We start from the raw sequence: 22,294 nt of genomic DNA, 5'->3' as shown, positions 1-22,294 counted from the left end.
CATTTTTTAAAACCCATAGTTTTGCTGGGGAATGACTGCAGAAATGTTAGACACATTTTCTGCAGCAAATCCGCGGCAAAATCCGCAGCATGCGCACAGGGCCTTAGACTACACACAGGCGGACTTCCTTTCACTAAGCATGGGATTTATGAAAGTAATTGCTTTCACCAGAAATTTTTAGGGGCTTCATAACAAAAGGGTGTGAATATAAACGCACATAGCATATTTTATTTATTTTATCCCATACATTTATTTTTTCCTATATTTTCTCACTTCACTTCCCCAACTTAAGGGGGCTTTACACAGTACGACCGATTGTGCAATTTTTCACAATCGATCGTACCCGCCCCCGTCATTTGTGCGTCACGGGCAAATCTCTGCCCGTGGCGCACAAAGTCTGTAACCCCCGTCACACATACTTACCTCTCGTGCGACCTCGCTGTGGGCGGCGAACGTCCACTTCCTGGAGTGGGAGGGACGTTCGGCGTCACACGGCCGCCGGCCAACGGAAGCGGAGGGGCGGAGATGAGCGTGAAGTAAACATCCCGCCCACCTCCTTCCTTCACATAGCCGGCGGCGGCCGCGTGACGCAGGTGAGCTGCTGTTCATCGTTCCCGTGGTTTCACACAGAGCGGCGTGTGCTACCACGGAAACGATGAACAACTAAATTAAACGATATTATGGAACCTAGAGAGCAGTACACGACTCGCGATTTGTGAGTGATACTGCATCTTTAGGAGGTGTCACACAGGCCGGCATCGCAAGCGATGCCGGATGTGCGTCACAAAAACCGTGACCCCGACGATCTATCACACGATAGATTGTCTGGTGTAAAGCAGCCTTTAGACTATTTAGTGCTGCTGCATCACACACAATTTGAATGACAAAAATATTTAAACACAGGTTGTAATGTAACAAAATAGGTAAAAAGCCAAAGGAGGTGAATACTTTCTCAAGGCCCTGTACAAGCTCCTTGCAGATGTTTTCCTTGGTGGAATTTATAAGAGTTTCTAACACAGATCTGAGGTGGTGTCGGGAATGGGACGTGACGCTGGCTTGTAGTTTTGTTTGGGACCATAGGGAGCCATGACAGATCTGCTATAAAACGTTATGTAAAATTTTAATAAATGCTTTACTTCATTTTGTTTTCCGACATGTCATAAGACAAAGTACAGATGTATTTTTCATTGTCATCCTTGATGATCTGCCAGGAAAGTGAGAGAGGAGAAGTGACTCCAGGCCTAAACACATTTAGCTCACGAAAGAGGTTGTAAGTCCTTGCCCTAAATGTTATCATGTTCCTCTGTATAGACCTGGAATACAACTACAACATTCTGTGAGTCATATTAAAGATTCCTGATGCCGTTCCTCCTTATTGTGACCAGGAATAGAGCAGCAGGAATAGGGCAGCCTGGCTGCATATGGTCGCCATGACTCTATTCTGTGTTTTTGAGAACTCGTAGCCAAGTTCAGTGCTCAGCTATCTCTGATAGCCACCAAAACAATGAATTGAATACCAAATGTGTCACTCCATTCATTTCAGACCATGTGATTGGCATGAGTACAAGCAGTGGAGACCCCATAGATCAGATATATCCTTTGGGTAAGTCCTAAACCTAAACATATTTGTGGGAAAACCCTTTTAACTGTACTTTCCTGGCACAACCTCCAGTTGGATTTACACAGCAGCTCAGTGGTTATTATCACTGATGCACTGCAGCAAGGCCAACATTTACATAGGGTTTTAGGTTCTCCCTGTGTTTGCATAAGTATGCCCCCCTGGTCCACTAATATATAAGTTGGGGCAGGGGCGCAACGACCGCGATCGCAGAGGTTATCATCGTGATCGGGCCCAGCAGGTTAGGTGCCCGCACTGCAGATCAGCAGCTAGCTCCTCTCTGTGAGAGAGAAGCTGCACTGTTCTGTGGCAGACCACACGGTCGCTATTTGGCCCATGAGTCAGGGTGGCCCGGTGTCATTGGCAACAGCACCGGGCCCCCCTCGCCCATCATAGCACACAGGAATGATGAAGCATCATGTGGTGTGCTCCGCTCCATGCTTCATCATTCTACCCCTGTTCTTGCGCTGAGCGTGGTGACGTCACTTCTGTGCCACTGCTGTGCTGAGGCATGCAGAGCGCAGGACAGGAGGATGCTGACCATCGGGAGAATGAGGAGAGATGATGACTTGGTGTTTTTTTTTTGTTTTTTTTAAATCAGTGAGTACACAGTGGCTGTATTATACATGGAGGTCTGTGGGGCTGCATTATACATGGAGGTCTATGGGGCTACATTATATATGGAGGTCTGTGGGCTGCATTATACCTGGAGGTCTATTGGGCTGCCTTATACATGGAGGTCTGTGGGGATGCATTATACATGGAGGTCTATGGGGCTGCATTATACATGGAGGTCTGTGGGGATGCATTATACATAGAGGTCTATGGGGCTGAATTATACCTGGAGGTTTATGGGGCTGCATTATACATGGAGGTCTATTTGGCTGCATTATACATGGAGGTCTATGGGGCTGCCTTATACATGAAGGTCTATGGGGCTGCATTATACATGGAGGACTCTGGGGCTGCATAATGCAATATGAAGGACACCTTATACATGGACTATAGGGATGCATTATACATAAAGGTCTATGGGGCTTCATAATACAATTTGAAGCCCTTATACATGGACTATAGGGATGCATTATACATGGAGGTCTATGGGGCTGCATAATGCAATATGAAGGACACCTTATACATGGACTATAGGGGTGCATTATACATGGAGGACTACGGGGATGCATAATACAATATGAAGGTCCATAGGGCTGCATTATAATACATATAGACCTATGGGGGCTGCATTATAAAATATGGAGGACTATGGGGGTGCATTATAACATATGGAGGATTATGTGGTGCATTATAATATATGGAGAACTATGGGGTGAATTTTAATACATGGAGGACAATGGGAGATGCATTCTAATAATTGGAGAGCTATGAGGGCTACTTTATACATGGAGGACTATGGGAAATGCATTATAATACACGGAGGACTATGGTTGTACATTCTAAGATATGATGGGTTATGTGAGACCCTTTATACTATATGAAAGGCTATGTGGGGGCCATTATTATCTTTGGAGAACTATATATGAGGGCAGACAAAGATGCAAGCAAAGGATAAAAAAGTTTTGTGCTGAGGTAAAAAGGCTCTTCCCTCAGCACCCAGCTTTCCCATGTTCTGCTATACATCTCTCAGGAACCAGCTTTCTCATGCTCTGATAGCAGAGCATTGGGAAGCTGAGTGCCTAGGACAAATTGGATATCAGAACATAGGGTGGGTGCTGATAGAAAGAGGGATTTCTGATCATGGGAAACCTGGATGCTGTGGGAAAAAGCCAAGTGTCAGCGTCATTATCCCATACCCCAAGTGTCGGTGTCATTATCCCGTACCCCAAGTGTCGGTGTCATTATCCCATACCCCAAGTGTCGGTGTCATTATCCCGTACCCCAAGTGTCGGTGTCATTATCCCATACCCCAAGTGTCGGTGTCATTATCCCGTACCCCAAGTGTCAGCGTCATTATCCCATACCCCAAGTGTCGGTGTCATTATCCCGTACCCCAAGTGTCGGTGTCATTATCCCGTACCCCGAGTGTCGGTGTACGTGGAGGGGTGCCTAGGTCCAGACTTTGCACCGAGACCCATCAAACTCTAGTTGCGCCACTTAGTGTGGGTGTTTGAGAGATAAATTAGATTGCGAGCCCCATGTTTGTGTACACTGCAGTGGAATATGTAGGTTCTATATAAAGGAACATGGGATAAGTTGCATTTCTGAAGTTTCTGTTTCTGAAAACTGTGAGAAGTACACTCATGAACACGGGTGACATTTTCACTATTATTTAATTTAAAAACACGTATTTCAGACTTTTGTACTTACAAACCGGCTGCTCTGCTGTTTATTTTACAAGAGGCTGTGAGACATGAAATAACGCCATGATGTGAATATGGCAGCGTTCTCTCCAAGAAACGTATAACTTAATAGTTCTAAGACTTAAATAGTTCACACAATTAGGATTCTATACATGGATAGTTTTGTGCAGAATCAAAAGACATGACCATGAGTTTATACAAAGATATACCTAGAATACAGATAAGATGAGGCAAAACTCAACTCAATCAGTTTGTGCAACCATATAGAGGGTGCAGGCACCATTTCAATGCTTTGAGGGTCTAGATGACAAAAAATACTCCTTATTTTGTATTCATATTGGAGTCATCACGTTACTTGCTGACTTGGCCCCGACCCAGGATCATTTTTCTTATTGAGCATGGTGCTAAGTTCCTGGAGCAGCTTGTCTTGCATGTTAGAGGGTATAGGGGATGCCTTCTTCCAGGGAGGAATCTTGGTTGGATCTGAAGGGGCTGACGGTTCAAAAAACAATGGTAATGTGCTCAAGTCTAGTGCGCTCTTAACTACTTGGCTTCTGATAGAGCCAATCTGAGTTCGGTTTGGCTCAACCTGTCTTTCAAGGGAAGCAGTTTTCATAATGGGAGCACCAGTGCCTCTGTCGGGCATGGGGGATCTGCTGACATCACCGGAGCCCATCTTAACATTATCCAAACAAAAGTTTCTGTCTAGAGATTGAGTCTTGGAGTAACTGTCCTCTTCATGCTTATCTGCAGATTGAGGTTTCATTGGGGTTAACCTTGGTTCCTGGTTTAGTACTGGCTTCTTTGTCCGGTCCAAAGGAGGTGGCAAATGGAGTCGTTCCAGTGAAAAATCACAATCCGAATTGGGTCGCTGGATGCTCTGGAAATTTCCAACTTCTTCATACAAGGGCTCATGCTCCTCATCTTGCCTTTCCTGTAGATCCTCCAGGGAGTCTTGATGCATCTTCATAGGCTACAAAAACATAAGTATTTGGAATTGTAATGTATAATTTAGTGTCCATCACAATGTAAGAAGGTAGTTAATAGTTATTCATGCACACCGTGGAATACAAGCACAAGTATGAGTGTGAGCACAGCCAACACATGCAAAGTGCCGTGCGTTCAGGTTAGTAACCAAATGCTATAGTTTTAATACCTTAGGTCGTAAGACTATTACATATGGGCAAAAAAAGGGTCAAAATTTAAGTCTGAATACAAGTCTCCAGAAAAATGTTCTGTCTGGAACCAGTTGTTTATTTTGTTGGGTGTAAAAAAGAATACAACTTCTTTATATCAATTCTTGACTCTTCTCAAGATTTCTGCTTGCAGTTAGCAAATACGACAGAGCTGTGTAAAGAGGTTGTTCACTGCTTTTACACTGATGGCCTATCCTTAAGATGGGTCATTAATGTCGGATCGGCCGAGATCCAATACTCCTCATCACAGCCGATCAGCTTATTCCGGTGCCGTCGGAAGTCAGCAGACAACCGGAAATTCTCAGTTCCGGAGCTGCCCCGTCAACTGATAGTGGTCGTGGCCGGGTACTGTACATCCGCCTCCCATTCAAATCCATAGGCACTAAATACAGCTTATTGGCAGGGGTGCGGGGTGTTGGACTCTGGTTGATCATACATTGATGATCTATTCTAAAGAAATTTTTGTTTTAACCTCATACAACCTCTTTTTAACAATAGGGGTCCCAGGAATTTCGAGCTCCATCGGGTTCCAATGGTAGAAATGTCAAATGACCCCTCCCTGGGACTTCTAGTGTTAAGGGTGTCTGATATTTCTTGGTTTATGTTCTCTTTGACAAAATCAGTGGTTACATGTTCAGCCTTCATGCTACATGCAAAGTCCAAAGCATGTAAGGGGCACATGCAGTATGTTGGCATTTATATACTTACAAAGAACATTGACAGTGTCCTTCGTGTGTGGAGACGACGCTGAGGAACAGAAATAGGTTGTGAACAAAAAACAGGAATTTCAAATATAATTTTATCTATTTAACAGGAAGAATCACCAGGGCAAAGAAACCTGAAAGCAAAACTGTTATCAGGATGTTACAACTCTAACTAATGGCATGTGAGTGAAGAGTCCTTAACCCTTATAGCAGCCATATCTTTCCTGCAAAAGTTTGTTTTGACATGTTAGAGAAATCTAGCATTGACGTTTTAGACACAAGTGCAAAGGGCGGTCACTGCTGTCACGCTAAGTACCGGGAAATACAAAGTGAGCAATGAAAGGTAAGGGAAGGGGACCTCTGTGTCTAGGGAAGGGGGAGATGGTGACTCCTGACCAAACCTATAGCTGATCTCTGGGGTCCCTCACCACCCTAGATAGGTTCCGTACATATGCGTCAAGCCAGATGCCTGACCCTAGGTATCCCTAGTCCTGGACCCTAAATAGGGTATGGGTGGGATGAGCTCTTCGTTAACCCCACTAAACACTAAAGGACAAAACAAGGGGGACACACACAGGGGAAAGAGCATGAACTACTAATCCACAGATGACACAGGCAGGAGTTTAGCAAAGCTTCAGCAACTATACTACAGATAAGCGCAAGCCACCTGCTTGCAACCAGAGCTAGAATGAACTGAATAATATCACCAGCACCAGTCTAGGAAAAAAGGGAGTATTTAAGTACCAAGAAAATACTGATAATCAGCAGCTGGGTGGAAGGCGAGTCCTGCTGGGTCCAAAAGGGGGAGAGATGAAAATCCAGCAAGAAAGCTTCTTATTACAATGAATACTGACAGCAGGAACAATAGAAAGTCAGGGAGCATTTTGCATAGCGAAATGCTGGGACCTCCTATAGCCAGAAACCACATGAATATCACCCGTGACAGTGGCACTTCCAGCTCTCCTGCCTCTTTCCCTTTTCCACACCTGCCTTTGATGGACAGGTCACTTTTATCTCAGTGACCTGTCCCCACCGCCCAAGATTTTGCACAGTCGTCATCCTTGACTTGGGATTATCTCCCAAGAGAAGCTGGCACATGTGCAGTAAGCTCCTGATGATGTTCCAAGAGCCAAACTATTGATCTGTCTCCCTGAGGCGACGACTCTGGAGCAATGATGGCGCCTGTGCAAAATCTTGGAGGAGGAGGAGGGGAAGGCATGTCACTGAGAGAAGAGTGACCTGTCCGTCAGAGACTGAAGGCCGTCAGAAGGCAAACAAAATAGAGAGAAGCAGGAGAGCTAGAAGTGCTGTGCCCGCCCCCTGCACTTGTCACTAAAATTTCAACGCTGGATTTCCCTAAGGTGACAAAATACAATTTAAAGGATTAAATGTTATCTACTCACATATGATTAGTTACAGATGTAATAACCTGATGACAGGTTCGCTTTAAAGGGAATCTGTCACCAGGTTTTTGCCACCTAATCTGAGAGCAGCAGGATGAAGGAAAAGAGATCCAGATTCCAGCAATGTGTCATTTACTGGGCTGGGTAGTGTAGCTTTTATAAAATCACTGTTTAATTAGCAGAGGTTACCATTAGAGGACTTGGCGTGCTGCCAAGAAGACCAGCATCTCCATGAGCTCATTATAGCCCTGTTCTACATACGAATAACTGCTAGATCTGCAGCAGACAAAACTGTGATTTTATCAAAATGACAGCAAACAGCTCAATAAGTGATACAACAATGGAATCAGGGTCTCGGTCTCTACATTATGCTGCTCTCAGATGGAGTAGCAAAAACCTGGTGACAGATTCCCTTTAAGTAAAGCTTGCACTGAACATTGGGGGAGCAGCATACTGTATAATTGAGGGATAGAAACTGAACTCTATGATATATAGATGATAGTGTATAAAAGGAGAATGCTGCGCTGATTTATGCTCTATGTGTAGTGTGGAAGTTACTATTGTGTAGCGCGGGTGCAGCGCACCACAGAATTCAAGATAACTACATCTGTATAGTTTTATATGATGGATTTTGCTGAGTAAACTTGACAAAACTCATAGGACTTTTAACCATATAAATCTATATATCACATATCTCAATTTTCACCCCTCCATCATATGCTGCACGCACCTCATTGGAAAGATGACCAGAAGAAAAAAACATTTTCATGTCTATGGCCACCACCCACAAGAGGTAATGTCTCCTTCACTTTTATATACCATGATCGTTTAAAAGTAAGAGTTACATACATTCTCAAGAATGGAGGGATTTTTTACTCAATTGTTTACTGCTCATTGGTTGTAATGTTATTGGCCCCAACTGCAGTTTAAATATAAAGCACAGCGCTTACAGGCTATTTAAAATACAGCTTGTATGTGCTGCTGTGAAGCTATCCAGATTGCTGGATCCGTATAGCTTTGTGCACCTTTCCGGTGCTGCAGAGACAAAGCTGCTTTTGCAGGAAGCCATGAGGCAGGGAAGTGGCGTGCTTCTGTGGAACAATGCCGAGAACAGCCTTTTATCCCCACAGAAAGTAACCCTGCCCCATTACTGCTTCCAGCAGTATGCCATATCTCCCCTGACACACCTAGCTCTTTTTCCATGTCACATTTTTCTTTAATTTTGACAAACCATTTCTATGCGCCGTTACAGCATATGGATGTAATAGGGGAGTCCTTCACATGGGGGTCCCCTCTATGAACCACAGCGAAGAACCATTAATACATTACCTAGTCAACAAGTCCTCGGCACTGACAGCCCCTGCATATCTTTTCATTTTGAACAAAATTCTTTGGTTGGTTAAATATCCTAAAGGGTGCTTTACATGCTGCGACATCGCTAGCGATTGCTAGCGGTGTCGAGCGCGATAGCACCCGCCCCCGTCGTTCGTGCGACATTTGGTGATCGCTGCCGTAGCGAACATTATCGCTACGGCAGCGTCACATGCACATACCTTTTCAGCGATGACGCTGTGACCGGCGAACAATCCCTCCTTCAAGAGGGAGGTGCGTTCGGCGTCATAGCGACGTCACTGTGGCGTCACTAAGCGGCCTCCCCAATAGCAGAGGAGGGGTGGAGATGAGCGGCCGGAACATGCCGCCCACCTCCTTACTTCCTCATTGCTGGTGGACGCAGGTAAGTAGATGATCGTCGCTCCTGCGGTGTCACACATAGCGATGTGTGCTGCCGCAGGAACGACAAACAACCTCGCTACTTACCAGACAACGATTTTTGGTAAATGAACAACGTGTCACAGACCAACGTTTTTTGCCTCTTTTGCGATCGTTTACGGTCGCTCCTAGCTGTCACACGCTGTGATGTCGCTAACGACGCCGGATGTGTGTCACAGACACCGTGACCCCGACGATATATCGTTAGTGATGTCGCAGCGTGTAAATGGCCCTTTAGTCATGAGACATGGCTGATTGAAGTGTGGCGCCCCTGAGGCTTCCGTCGCCACAGAGAGATTGCACCTCAGCCAGAGGTGTGATGTCCCATTCTGGGTAAGGAAAGGAGTAAACGCCGGTCCACAGGCAAATTCACACTACACCCATTGTTAGGAATATTTTGGGACTGGGGATAGTGGCAGCTACCCCCATGCTGCATGCTGGGGGGCCGTAAGACCCATCTCTTGTCCCATAGGGTGGGGCCTAGCAACTGGGAAGGGGGGAGGAGCCAACAGCAAGAAAGAGCAGATTCAGGAAGGTCAAGTTAGATGAAGTTGGGAGGGAGAGCTGAGAGGAGTTAGCAAGGAGAAGTTGGAGAGAGAGAAAGTGAAGCTTCCTGGTGGAGACCTTGGGGCCCAGCTAGGCCCAGGTGACACCACAGCAGTAAACTACAGAAAGGATTCCAGGGTCACTGAAAGGCTTTCAAGTTTGTGGCCTGTTCCACTAAGTCATCGGGTGGAGGGATCAGGCTGCATACAGGGAACGGTCCCTAGAAACTGGAGGAAGAGAAGTAATTTTCCAAAAGTGAACAACGAGGCCCAAGGTGGTTGCAAGCACCCAGGGCCACATCCCACTGTAGAACCCCTGGGAAGAGGGCAAAGTTCCATCCAGGCAAGCCTTCCTGTCCAGAACCTATAGTGGAGGCCAAGACAGGTTCATCCAGAGGAGTCAAGGCTTTGAAGACAGCCGATGGAAGAGACACAACAAAAGGGTGCACCGGCATATACTCCCCAAATTACCCGGGATTGGCGGAGGTCCCTGACAGGGGATTCCAGCACACCATTGGGCGACCAGTTCGCGACACCCATGAACCAGTGAGTAAAACCTTGAAACTGCACCCCCTGGTGTTGCCTCCATTATTCCGCCTGCACTGCACCATTCACAACACTACCATAGACTTTAATAAGCACCAAAGGTTGCCCCGGGGTACCGCTCCACCTGTGGGGAGCAGAACCATCCCACCTGCTAGTCCATCAGTCCTGGAGGTCCCATCCAGCAGCGGCGGCTCCACAGCCGCAATCCACAGGTGGCGTCACGAATAACCTACAAATTTTATTATTGTTTACCATCCCCACCAGTGCCATATTAGTTGACCCCGCCAGGGTCACGGAGTCGGGCCCCACCACCACTGACTACCCCCGGACTAGTCCGGCCCGACACCGGGTGTCCCAAGGCCCTGGGGTGGGCGAGTCAGAAACACTAGACCAGAACTTTTGGAGCACAACTTCCAAAGGGTGGAAAGAGAGAACATAGTTTTCTTTTTTTCTTGGAAGACAACTACTTTTCATACGGAGCCTTGCCTACCCTATAAAGCTGTTTGGTGGTCTCCACAAGAAGTAATACCCCCTAGACAAGTATATGTATCACATGAATGGTCATACAGTATATTTAAGTAGGAGAACAGCTGCATATTCCCCTTAATACAGTCGGTTTTGGCACTCCAGCTCTCCTGCGCAGCTGCTCACCTGTACTCTGGCACTCCAACTCAGCAATTGCCGTGTACTCAGTGAGTTCAAACGAGACAAATCTCGTATCGTGAGAACACGTTGAGCTAGGCTGCAGTTGTGTCCTATTCTGTGGGTCCTTGCTTTTTCTCCTCTAAAACATGGCCATGTTTTGATTATCCAGCATCACAGAGGAGAAAAATTAAGTGCCCACAGAGCAGTTCACACAGTTGGATGAAGGGAAAATTTGCATCCTGGAGGAGGGGCATAACTTTGCCATAAATCCTTTAACTTCTATACAAAGATCTAGAGTTAAGGCCCTGTTACACGCTATGATTTATCTGACGATATGTCGTCGTGGTCACAGTTTTCGTGACGCACTTCTGTCGTCGCTAGCAACATTGTTGCGTGACACCTATGAGCGACTCTGAACCATCGTAAAACTAGCGAAAATTGTTGATCGTTGGCACGTCATTCATTTTTAAATTATTGTTTGTCGTTGCCAACGCAGCAGACATATTGCTACGTTTGACACCCTGCCGACGACAAACAACATCGTTAGTGTGTCCGTCATCAGCGACGCGGGCGTGTCGTTACGAGCAATGATCCACGCCTCCTCCGCTCTGATTGGTGTCACGCTAGGGTGTATGCTATGGACAATTATACGCCTGTGTCGTTGCCGAAATCGTTGGGAGGAATGCTGTGTGATGGTGTACACACCACCGCCTTGGTGAAACAATTTATCGCTGAACGATGTTGCGTCGTTTGTGAGATGGGTACGTGTGAGCGCTACAAAACGACCTATGAGCGATCTCGGCAAATCGTAGTAACGATTTGGGCATGTCACATCGCTAACGAGATCGCTAGCGGTATTGTTGTGTGTAAAGCGGCCTTTACACACAGGTCCCTGGCTCGTGGGGCATCTGGTGGCAGAAAAGGTCATCACATGGGGTCAAATTAGTGTCAGAATAAAGAAGCAAGTGGATGATAAAAATATACAGTGCCTACAAGTAGTATTCAACCCCCTGCAGATTTAGCAGGTTTGATAAGATGCAAATAAGTTAGAGCCTGCAAACTTCAAACAAGAGCAGGATTTATTAACAGATGCATAAATCTTACAAACCAAAAGTTATGTTGCTCAGTTAAATTTTAATAAATTTTCAACATAAAAGTGTGGGTCAATTATTATTCCACCCCTAGATTTAATATTTTGTGGAATAACCCTTGTTTGCAATTACAGCTAATAATCGTCTTTTATAAGACCTGATCAGGCCGGCACAGGTCTCTGGAGTTATCTTGGCCCACTCCTCCATGCAGATCTTCTCCAAGTTATCTAGGTTCTTTGGGTGTCTCATGTGGACTTTAATCTTGAGCTCCTTCCACAAGTTTTCAATTGGGTTAAGGTCAGGAGACTGACTAGGCCACTGCAACACCTTGATTTTTTCCCTCTTGAACCAGGCCTTGGTTTTCTTGGCTGTGTCCTTTGGGTCGTTGTCTTGTTGGAAGATGAAATGACGACCCATCTTAAGATCCTTGATGGAGGAGCGGAGGTTCTTGGCCACAATCTCCAGGTAGGCCGTGCTATCCATCTTCCCATGGATGCGGACCAGATGGCCAGGCCCCTTGGCTGAGAAACAGCCCCACAGCATGATGCTGCCACCACCATGCTTGACTGTAGGGATGGTATTCTTGGGGTCGTATGCAGTGCCATCCAGTCTCCAAACGTCACGTGTGTGGTTGGCACCAAAGATCTCGATCTTGGTCTCATCAGACCAGAGAACCTTGAACCAGTCTGTCTCAGAGTCCTCCAAGTGATCATGAGCAAACTGTAGACGAGCCTTGACATGACGCTTTGAAAGTAAAGGTACCTTACGGGCTCGTCTGGAACGGAGACCATTGCGGTGGAGTACGTTACTTATGGTATTGACTGAAACCAATGTCCCCACTGCCATGAGATCTTCCCGGAGCTCCTTCCTTGTTGTCCTTGGGTTAGCCTTGACTCTTCGGACAAGCCTGGCCTCGGCACGGGAGGAAACTTTCAAAGGCTGTCCAGGCCGTGGAAGGCTAACAGTAGTTCCATAAGCCTTCCACTTCTGGATGATGCTCCCAACAGTGGAGACAGGTAGGCCCAACTCCTTGGAAAGGGTTTTGTACCCCTTACCAGCCTTGTGACCCTCCACGATCTTGTCTCTGATGGCCTTGGAATGCTCCTTTGTCTTTCCCATGTTGACCATGTATGAGTGCTGTTCACAAGTTTGGGGAGGGTCTTAATTAGTCAGAAAAGGCTGGAAAAAGAGATAATTAATCCAAACATGTGAAGCTCATTGTTCTTTGTGCCTGAAATACTTCTTAATACTTTAGGGGAACCAAACAGAATTCTGGTGGTTTGAGGGGTTGAATAATAAATGACCCTCTGAATAAACTTTTCTCAATTTAAAAAAAAAAAAAAAAGACATAACATTCTTTTTTGCTGCAGTGCATTTCACACTTCCAGGCAGATCTACAGTCCAAATGTCACAATGCCAAGTTAATTCCGAATGTGTAAACCTGCTAAATCTGCAGGGGGTTGAATACTACTTGTAGGCACTGTAAGTCCATATCAGAAAACAGATCCAAGCAAAGAGCATTGATATAGACTAGTTAAGCTAAATGTATTGGCAGTGTGGAACTGGGATACAGAAACTTAAAAATCAGCAACCCTGCAGAAGGTAATCAATAGGGGGCAAACACAAACCAGAAACATAAGTAAGCCTTCAGTTCCACAAGTACCACGTTATTGTCCTGTATACAACTCTGCCAAAAGGTTTTTATCTTATAAATGTAGCAGCCTGTGTTCTTTTAGATAATCTGGTGTCCAACAGAGATCAAGAATCCAGCACTCCGCTCCGCTCTGCCTGCACAGCAGAGTACTACAGAGTTGGTACAATCAGTGTTGTGCTGTGTTTGATGTCTGATGCTGATAGATCAGTGATGTGAAACTGCAAATGCCGCACTGTCGATGCATACAACTGAGAATGATCTAAAGGCCCCATTACATGCAACGACATCGCTAACGAAATGTCGTTGGGGTCACGGAATTTGTGACGCACATCCGGCCTCGATAGCGACGTCGTTGCGTGTGACACGTACAAGCGACCACTAACGAGGTAAAATACTCACCAAATCGTTGATTGTTGACACGTCGTCCATTTCCCAAATGTCGTTGTTCGTGCAGGACGCAGGTTGTTCGTCGTTCCTTAGGCAGCACACATCGCTTCGTGTGACACCCCAGGAACGACGAACAACACCGTACCTGCGTCCTGCCGGCAACGAGGTGGGCGTGACTTTCTGCAGCTGCTCTCCGCCCCTCCGCTTCTATTGGACGCCTGCCGTGTGACGTCGTTGTGACGCCGCACAAACCGCCCCCTTAGAAAAGAGGCTGTTCGCAGGCCAGCGAACAGCCTCTTTTCTAAGGGGGCGGTTTGTGCGGCATCACAGCGACGTCGCTAGGAAGGTATGTGTCACGGCTCCCAGCGATATTGTGCGCCACGGGCAGCGATTTGCCCGTGACTCACAAACGACGGGGGCGGGTACTTTCACGAGCGACATTGCTAGCGATGTCGCTGCGTGTAAAGCCCCCTTAATGCTATATGCATTAACCACTCTATCAAACACTGCTCAGCCCTGCTTGTGTCAGTTATTCTGTGGAGTTGAAGTCATGGAGTCGGAATAAAATGGACCGACTCCTAAAATATATAATAAATTGGGTTTAGTAGTTCAATGCAGTATGTGCTGAATATTTTTTCTTGTGAAATAGTTAAAAAAAATCTCCTATAAATTGTCTGTTCTAGCCCTGATCAAAGGATATACGCTTTTAGTTGAGATGAATCTGTGCTGCACTTTATGTGTATGATGAGTAGTGAAGCTCCTACTCTACAGATAAGAGAAAAAACACACTGGGAAGGAAGGAACGCCTGCACTCATCTCAGAACTGCTAGAGACTCAGGAATGAACAGGAAAGAATGATTAAGGTAAGTACTTCTTAAAGCACATGTAAACTTTTAATAAACTGTGATTAAATCAATAGTCCAGTATATATATATGTATATATATATATATATATATATATATATATATATATATACACACACACGGTATGTTGGAAGTCTTAGTTTGTTTCTCCTCTGAGCTCATGTTTGGAGAGATTGGCTTCTATAACCATGTATAGAATGTAAGGGGAAAAGCTGATTTCTAACATCTCAAATTCGGAAATACAGCAACAGCATCAATGAGGACATGTGTGTGAGTACTATAGGTATAGGGGCCAACGCTTCATGTTATTAGCTCTGTTATTAGCTCTGTTAGCAGTTTATGTATCTGCAGTATGATTCCGCAGAAACTTGCTCCCTTCTCTCTTCATAGAGTGTGACGCAATCTAATGTGAAACATTTAGTGAGTAGTGATGAGCGAGCATGCTTGTAACTACTCGGTACTCGCACGAGTATCGCTGTACTCGGGCTGCTCGGCGTGGACCGAGTAATCTCACGATACTCGTGCTGTACTCGTGGTCTTCATCCCTGCATGTTGGCGCTCTTTTGAGAGCCAGCCGTCATGCAGGGATTGGCTGGCAGACCACTGCAATGCCACAGCCCTGTTAGTTGTGGAATTGCAGTGATTGGCCGGCCTGCACAGCGTGACCGAGCCTTTATACCGGCCGGCGCGCTGTGCTCTGCTCACAGCTATCCAGACAGTGAGTGCAGGGAGAGTGTCGCTGATTCAGGGAAAGCTTTGCGGCCCTTTATAGTTAGTTCCGGAGCAGGGCTGCAAACAGTGTGACCAGAAGTCCTTCTCAGGACTATTCTAGTTGTATACAGGCAGGCAGGGTATAGCCAGGTCGGAGTACAGTAGCAGAGTCCTTCTCAGGACTATTGTTGCTATATACAGGCAGGGTATAGCCAGGTCGGAATACAGGCTAGTGACCAGAAGAGTCCTTGTCAGGACTATTGTAGCAGTATACAGGCAGGCAGGCAGGCAGGGTATATAGCCATTCCTAGTGGTGACCGTATACCAGCCTTCATCATATCTGGGGCTGGTGTACACAGTCTAAAACAGTCCAGATAGTGTCAGACTTCTCAGTAATTGTCGCTCCTAAAAACCAGTTAGGTTCTTATTGCGTCCGTGCTTGCATTTAAAAACAGCACGTGTGTGTCTGTCGGTGGCAGCGTACAGGTGCACGTTTTGCACAAACTATTATATAACGCACAAGTCTAGTGTATAATACACGTCAGTCAGCAGTGTCTGATAGTGTCAGACTTCTCAGTAATTGTCGCTCCTAAAAACCTGTTAGGTTCTTATTGCGTCCGTGCTTGCATTTAAAAACCGCACGTGTGTGCCTGTCGGTGGCAGCGTACAGGTGCACGTTTTGCACAAACTATTATATAACGCACAAGTCTACTGTATAATACACGTCAGTCAGCAGTGTCTGATAGTGTCAGACTTCTCAGTAATTGTCGCTCCTAAAAACCAGTTAGGTTCTTATTGCGTCCGTGCTTGCATTTAAAAACCGCACGTGTGTGCCTGTTGGTGGCAGCGTACAGGTGCACTTGTGTGCGTTTTTCACAAACTATTATATAACGCACAAGTCTACTGTATAATACACGTCAGTCAGCAGTGTCTGATAGTGTCAGACTTCTCAGTAATTGTCGCTCCTAAAAACCAGTTAGGTTCTTATTGCGTCCGTGCTTGCATTTAAAAACCGCACGTGTGTGCCTGTTGGTGGCAGCGTACAGGTGCACTTGTGTGCGTTTTTCACAAACTATTATATAATGCACAAGTCTACTGTATAATACACGTCAGTCAGCAGTGTCTGATAGTGTCAGACTTCTCAGTAATTGTCGCTCCTAAAAACCAGTTAGGTTCTTATTGCGTCCGTGCTTGCATTTAAAAACAGCACGTGTGTGGCAGTCGGTGGCAGTGTCAGGCTCCATATTGTCCCTGGATAGAGACGTGCATGATGGCCTGTAAACATGAAGTGCCCATTGTAAGGAAGTGGGTCTATTGTAGTATAGCCCTTAGGCAGGGCAGCCAAAAATTTGGAGGCTCCACATTGTCCCTGGATAGAGATGTGCATGAGGGCCTCAAAACATTGTTCCCATTGCAAAGGAGCGGGTCTCCTGTCGTTGTAATGCCCATTCAGAAAGAATGGGCGAAAAAATTTACCACTGTGGGTATACCTGAAACAACGGCTTAACTATTGTAACGGTCACCATGATGGCGCATGAGGAGAAGGAGGAGCAGTCCAGCGATTAGCCAAAGTCCAGAAGTGTGTTACCATGGGTGAGTGGAGGTACATGGCAAATTCCCGTTACAAACTTTAAATTCCGCTGTCATTTGCTGGTGGTGTGTGGTGAAGTCTGGCCAAATCCAACCCTTGTTCATCTTGATCAGAGTCAGCCTGTCAGCATTTACAGTTGACAGGCGGGTGCGTTTATCTGTAATGATTCCACCTGCGGCACTAAAAACACGCTCTGACAAAACGCTAGCGGCAGGGCAGGCCAGGACTTCCAAGGCGTAGAGAGCCAATTCATGCCACGTGTCCAGCTTGGATACACATTAATTGTAAGGCACAGAAGAATGTCGGAGTACAGTTGTTTGATCTGCAAGGTACTCCTTGAGCATCTGGCCAAACTTAGGATTTCTTGTGGCACTACCCCTCACCTCAGGGGCTGTGGTATGTGAGGGGCTGAGAAAACTGTCCCACATCTTAAAGACTGTTCCCCTACCTCTGGCGGATTGGACTTGTGCCCCTCTCGGCTGTACGCCTTGGTTGTCCACTGATTCCTGACCTATGCCGCTAGCGTTTTGTGAGGGGAATGCTTTGCCTACTTCCGTGACTATGGCCTTCTGGAACTGCTGCATTTTGCCTGACCTCTCCGCCTCGGGAATAAGAGACATAAAGTTCTCCTTTTAGCGTGGGTCTAACAGTGTTACCAACCAGTAATGATTGTCGGCCAAGATGTTCTTAACGCGAGGGTCACGAGACAGGCAGCTTACCATAAAGTCAGCCATGTGTGCCAGACTCTTAACAGCCATCACTTCAGTATCCTGACCAACACGATGACTGAACATGCTGTCCTCCTCCTCCTCCTCCTCATCATCTACCCTGTCCTCTGGCCAGCCACGCTGAACCGAGGATATGACTGCATGTCATATCCTCAATTTGGCCACAGAGTTGCTCCATGTCTTCATCCTCCTCCTCGTCATAGTCCTCCACTGCACGTTGTGATGAGACGAGGCTGGGCTGTGTGTTATCACCCACACCCACTACTGTTTCTTGCTCAAACTCATCGCGCTCCGCCTGCAATGCATCATGGTTGTTTTTTGAGCAGAGACCATTTTAGAAGGCAGAGAAGCGGTATGGTGACGCTAATAATGTCGTCATCGCCGCTCACCATCTTGGTGGAGTCCTCAAAGTTTTGGCGGATGGTGCATAGGTCGGACATCCATCTCCACTCCTCAGGTGTTATGTGTGGAGTTTGACCCATTTCCCGACGGCTTAGGTGATGCAGGTACTCAACAACTGCCCTCTTCTGCTCACATATCCTGACCAACTTGTGCAGAGTTGAATTCCAACGCGTGGGGACATCACACACCAGTCTGTGTGCCGGAAGATGCAAACGGCGTCTTAAGCCGGCAAGGCCGGCTGAAGCAGTAGGTGACTTTCGAAAATGTGCAGACAGGCGGCGAACTTTTACCAGCAGATCAGACAGCTCTGAGTATGACTTTAGAAACCGCTGAACCACGAGGTTGAGCACATGGGCCACGCATGGAACATGTGTCAGCTGGCCTCGCCTCAAAGCCGCCACCAGGTTCCGGCCATTGTCACACACGACCTTTCCTGGCTTTAGGTTCAGAGTTGTGAGCCAGTGATCTGCCTGCTGTTTCAGAGCTGTCCACACCTCTTCTGCATTGTGGGGTTTGTCACCTATGCAGATTAGCTTCAGCACTGCCTGTTGCCGCTTCGCCGAGGCAGTGCTGCAGTGCTTCTGTGTCGCCCTGGACAAGCCAGGGGCCACAGAGCACAACACTTACACACCCCACACTCCCTGCAGGCATATCATAGTCAAAACACAAAATCCTTGTTGCCTTCCCCAGGGGCTGTTGTCCACACCAGGGTGTGGAGCCAGGCGGTTGGTCTCCACCCACCGAGGAGGAGGGAAAACACAGGCAGTGAGAGTTAAGCTAAGGAAGTGGAAGGAGGAAAGTAGTAGAGAGGAGAAAAGTGACAGCAAAGAGCCTGAAGTTGGTCCGGGTGTGTGGCCCGGACAGGACAGCAAGGTTGGCAGGATGTGGTGACCGTCTGCAGTGGAGGCCGATTGGAGTCTGCCGTAAGGACCGTGGACGGGTGGTGACCCGGCCGTACCGGACCGGTATACAAAGAGAAGCCAGCACCATTGGCAGAGGACTTTCGGATCCCGGCAAGGCTTGGTGTCGCCGTGAATTTGCCAAATCCGTTAGTGAAGGGGACCTCAGGGTTTCCAAACAGCCAAGTCCAGATAGAAGGCAACCGTCCAACCGTGAAGGGGAGACACCGCCACCGCCAAGGGCAACCGTCTCCCAGGGCCAGCGCCTGTGGGCAAAAGGGGCTCCTCCGGCCCATATCCAGGTCGGGGAGCGGGTTACCGTTGGGAAACCATCACTACCAACACTTAACTTAGGTGCAGGGAGAGACAGTCATCACTAACCTGCAGGGAGGAACAACCGCAGCCGTCCGAGGGACCCGTCCATCCAGCCACTTGTTTTACCGTGAACTGTGTCATCATCATTGGGCTGAGTGAGTACCTCCGTGCCGTGCGGCACAGCGCTGCCCCTGCGACCCTGCACCTCATCAGGCCCCGCAACCCGCCTGTCATCCATCTCTACCCCATCACCAGGCCCCGGGACAACCAACCCCCCTACCCACGGAGGGGAGAAATAACAACAAAGCTGCTCCCTGTCACAGGCTCCCGGGATCCCCGTCCAGAGCAGCGGTGGTGTCCACACAATCACCACAACCGTGGGTGGCGTCACGGACAATATCCTCAAAACCCAAACCACCCCTTTTCACTCACGGGCGAGTAGCGCCGCTCGAGTCCCCGGGATCCGGCCATCGCTCGAGCCAACGAGCAGCAGCAGCCGTAGAGCAGCGTCAGCCGGACCCGAGCAGTGGGAGAGCGCACCGTCCCCTCCTCCGCCCGCGACACTTCCAGCTTGGGACTGGTGTGGAGGGTAAAGTGGATCAGGATGCGCAGGAGGAGGAGGAGGCTGAGGAGCATGACATTCCGGAGCTGTAGAGTGTGTGTGAAACCCTGACAGAGGTAGGGCCTGCAAAACTTGGTGTGTGAAGGACGTGTTCCGTCCCTTGCTCAGACTGGGTCCCAGCTTGCACAATATTAACCCAGTGTGACGTCAACGAGATGTAGCGGCCTTGCCCACATGCACTTGTCCACGTGTCTGTGGTTAGGTGGACTTTGGCTGAAACAGCGTTGTTCAGGGCACGTGTGATGTTTTGTGACACGTGGTTATGCAATGCGGGGACGGCACACCGGGAGAAATAGTGGCGGCTGTGGACCGAGTAACGTGGGACAGCTGCCACCATCAGGTCGCGGAATGCTTCTGTCTCAACCAGCCTAAAAGGCAACATTTCCAGCGCAAGCAGTCGCGAAAAGTTAGCATTTAGAAGTGTGGCATGTGGGGCGTTGGCAGTGTATTTGCACCTGCGTTCAAAGGTTTGCTGAATGGATAACTGAACGCTGCGCTGGGACAAGGACGTGCTTGATGATGGTGTTATTTCTGCGTGGGTAACTGCAGGTGCATGGCCGGAGGAGGCTTGTTCGCAGGCAGCATGGACAGGGGATTGGCTCGCATGCACAACCAGCTAAGACGTAGCACTGACATCAGCAAGCACTGCTCCTCGACTCTGTTGTACTTCCCACAAAGTCGGGTGCTTGGCTGACATGTGCCTGATCATGCTGGTGGTGGTCAGGCTGCTAGTTTTGGTACCCCTGCTGATGCTGGCATGGCAGGTGTTGCAAATGGCCTTTTTAGAATCATCTGGAGCCAACTTAAAAAACTGCCAGTGTCAGAGTTCCGGGTTTTCCAGTTTTCTTTTGAAAGAGCTTGCCCTTTGTTAACATGGAGTTTTCTGTTCTGTTGCCCTACTTCCTGTCCATCTGTTTAAAAGCCGCCCCTAAAGCTTAGTCCAGTGCCTGAGTATACTGCTTCCTGTGTGCTCCTGCCCTGCTGCTTTTGGTTCCTGATTGTTATTCGGATCCTCTTGGAAAAAAACCGACACCGACTCTGGACTTCATCTGGTATCATCTAGATGTGCCCGGACTCCGTTTGCCGTCTTTGGTCGGCACTTCTGCCCGGTTCCTTCCGTTTAATACCACTCTGGACTCACATCACGTACGGACATTTTTGGACTTACCTATTGCCCTTTTGTGTCCCGGCTGCTGCACATTTAGGGCTTCTGGGGTGATTGCCAGACAGTCCCTGTATAGGGGTTCGCTCTTGGTGGTCTCCCTGGGGGAGTCCGGTGCGCGGTCCCGGGAATTCCCTTTCGCTCCGTCCCTGGAAGGTATTTCCTGTATTTATGTTCTACTCTGTTTTTGTTCCGTTTATGTACATATTTGCTGGTTGCATATTATAAACGTCTTGCACCAAGAACTCGTCTCTGGTTGTCATTGCCCTAACGCAATCGAAATCCTCAATACATACAATAGTATTACAGCCAGACTCGGGAAGACCTAACATTTGTACAGGCACCTTGTGTCGTGTTGTTCCGGGGAACAGTTGCCTGACGTCTGCCTGGGGCCACCACTCTGCTTCTTACTGCCTGTTGGGATGCTACGCCTCCCTCCCCCTGTGCACTGCTGTCCTCGCTCTGCATATCCTCCTGCCAGGTTGGGTCAGTTACTGGATCATCCACCACGTCGTCTTCCTCTTCCGCACCCTGCTCCTCCTCCTGACTTCCTGACAATTGTGTCTCATCATCGTCCACCCCTTGTTGAGACACGTTGCCACCTTCGTGAGAACGTGGCTGCTCAAATATTTGGGCATCTGTACATACAATCTCGTCATGGCCCACTTCAACAGGAGCTGGCGAGAGGCCAGAATTTGTGAATGGAAACGTGAACGAACAGCTCTTCCGAGTGTCCAAGTGTGGGATCAGTAATGTCCGTGGACGTGTACTCGGCCTGGTGGTAGGAAGGAGGATCAGGTTCTGAAATGTGCGGTGCAGTATCACGGCTACTGACACTTGACCGTGTGGAAGACAGAGTGTTTGTGGTGGTGCCAATCTGACTGGAAGCATTATCCGCTATCCAACTAACAACCTGTTGACACTGGTCTTGGTTCAAGAGCGGTGTACTGCTGCGGTTCCCAAGAATTTGGGACAGGACGTGCGAGCGACTAGATGTGGCCCTTTGTTGTGGCGAAATTAGAGCTTGTACACAACCTCGGTCTCTGCCTGCACCACCATCACGTCCACTTCCTTGTTCGTTGACAACGCCCTTGCGCATTTTGCAATGCTGTGCTGATGTGTA

The 22,294-nt window shown here is 47.8% G+C and overlaps 1 protein-coding gene across 3 annotated transcripts in view; it reads right to left on the bottom strand.

Moving 5' to 3' along the window:
• Positions 1 to 3,900: 3,900 nt before the first annotated feature.
• ARAP3 (ArfGAP with RhoGAP domain, ankyrin repeat and PH domain 3) overlaps positions 3,901 to 22,294 on the bottom strand; it is a 249,940-nt gene continuing 231,546 nt past the window's right edge. For 2 of the 3 annotated variants that reach the window (XM_075344394.1, XM_075344395.1), the window contains exons 33-34: positions 5,841 to 5,879; positions 3,901 to 4,909 (exon numbers count right to left, since the gene is read on the bottom strand). In XM_075344394.1, coding sequence (XP_075200509.1) covers positions 4,283 to 4,909; positions 5,841 to 5,879 — 666 coding nt within the window. In that variant the 3' untranslated portion in view covers positions 3,901 to 4,282. The remainder of the gene's footprint in view (positions 4,910 to 5,840; positions 5,880 to 22,294) is intronic. The other variant, XM_075344396.1, reaches the window with a different exon arrangement.

The sequence above is a fragment of the Anomaloglossus baeobatrachus genome, chromosome 4, assembly GCF_048569485.1.
Source record: "Anomaloglossus baeobatrachus isolate aAnoBae1 chromosome 4, aAnoBae1.hap1, whole genome shotgun sequence".
Lineage (NCBI taxonomy): Eukaryota > Metazoa > Chordata > Amphibia > Anura > Aromobatidae > Anomaloglossus > Anomaloglossus baeobatrachus.
This window is presented reverse-complemented; position numbering and strand designations above follow the sequence as displayed.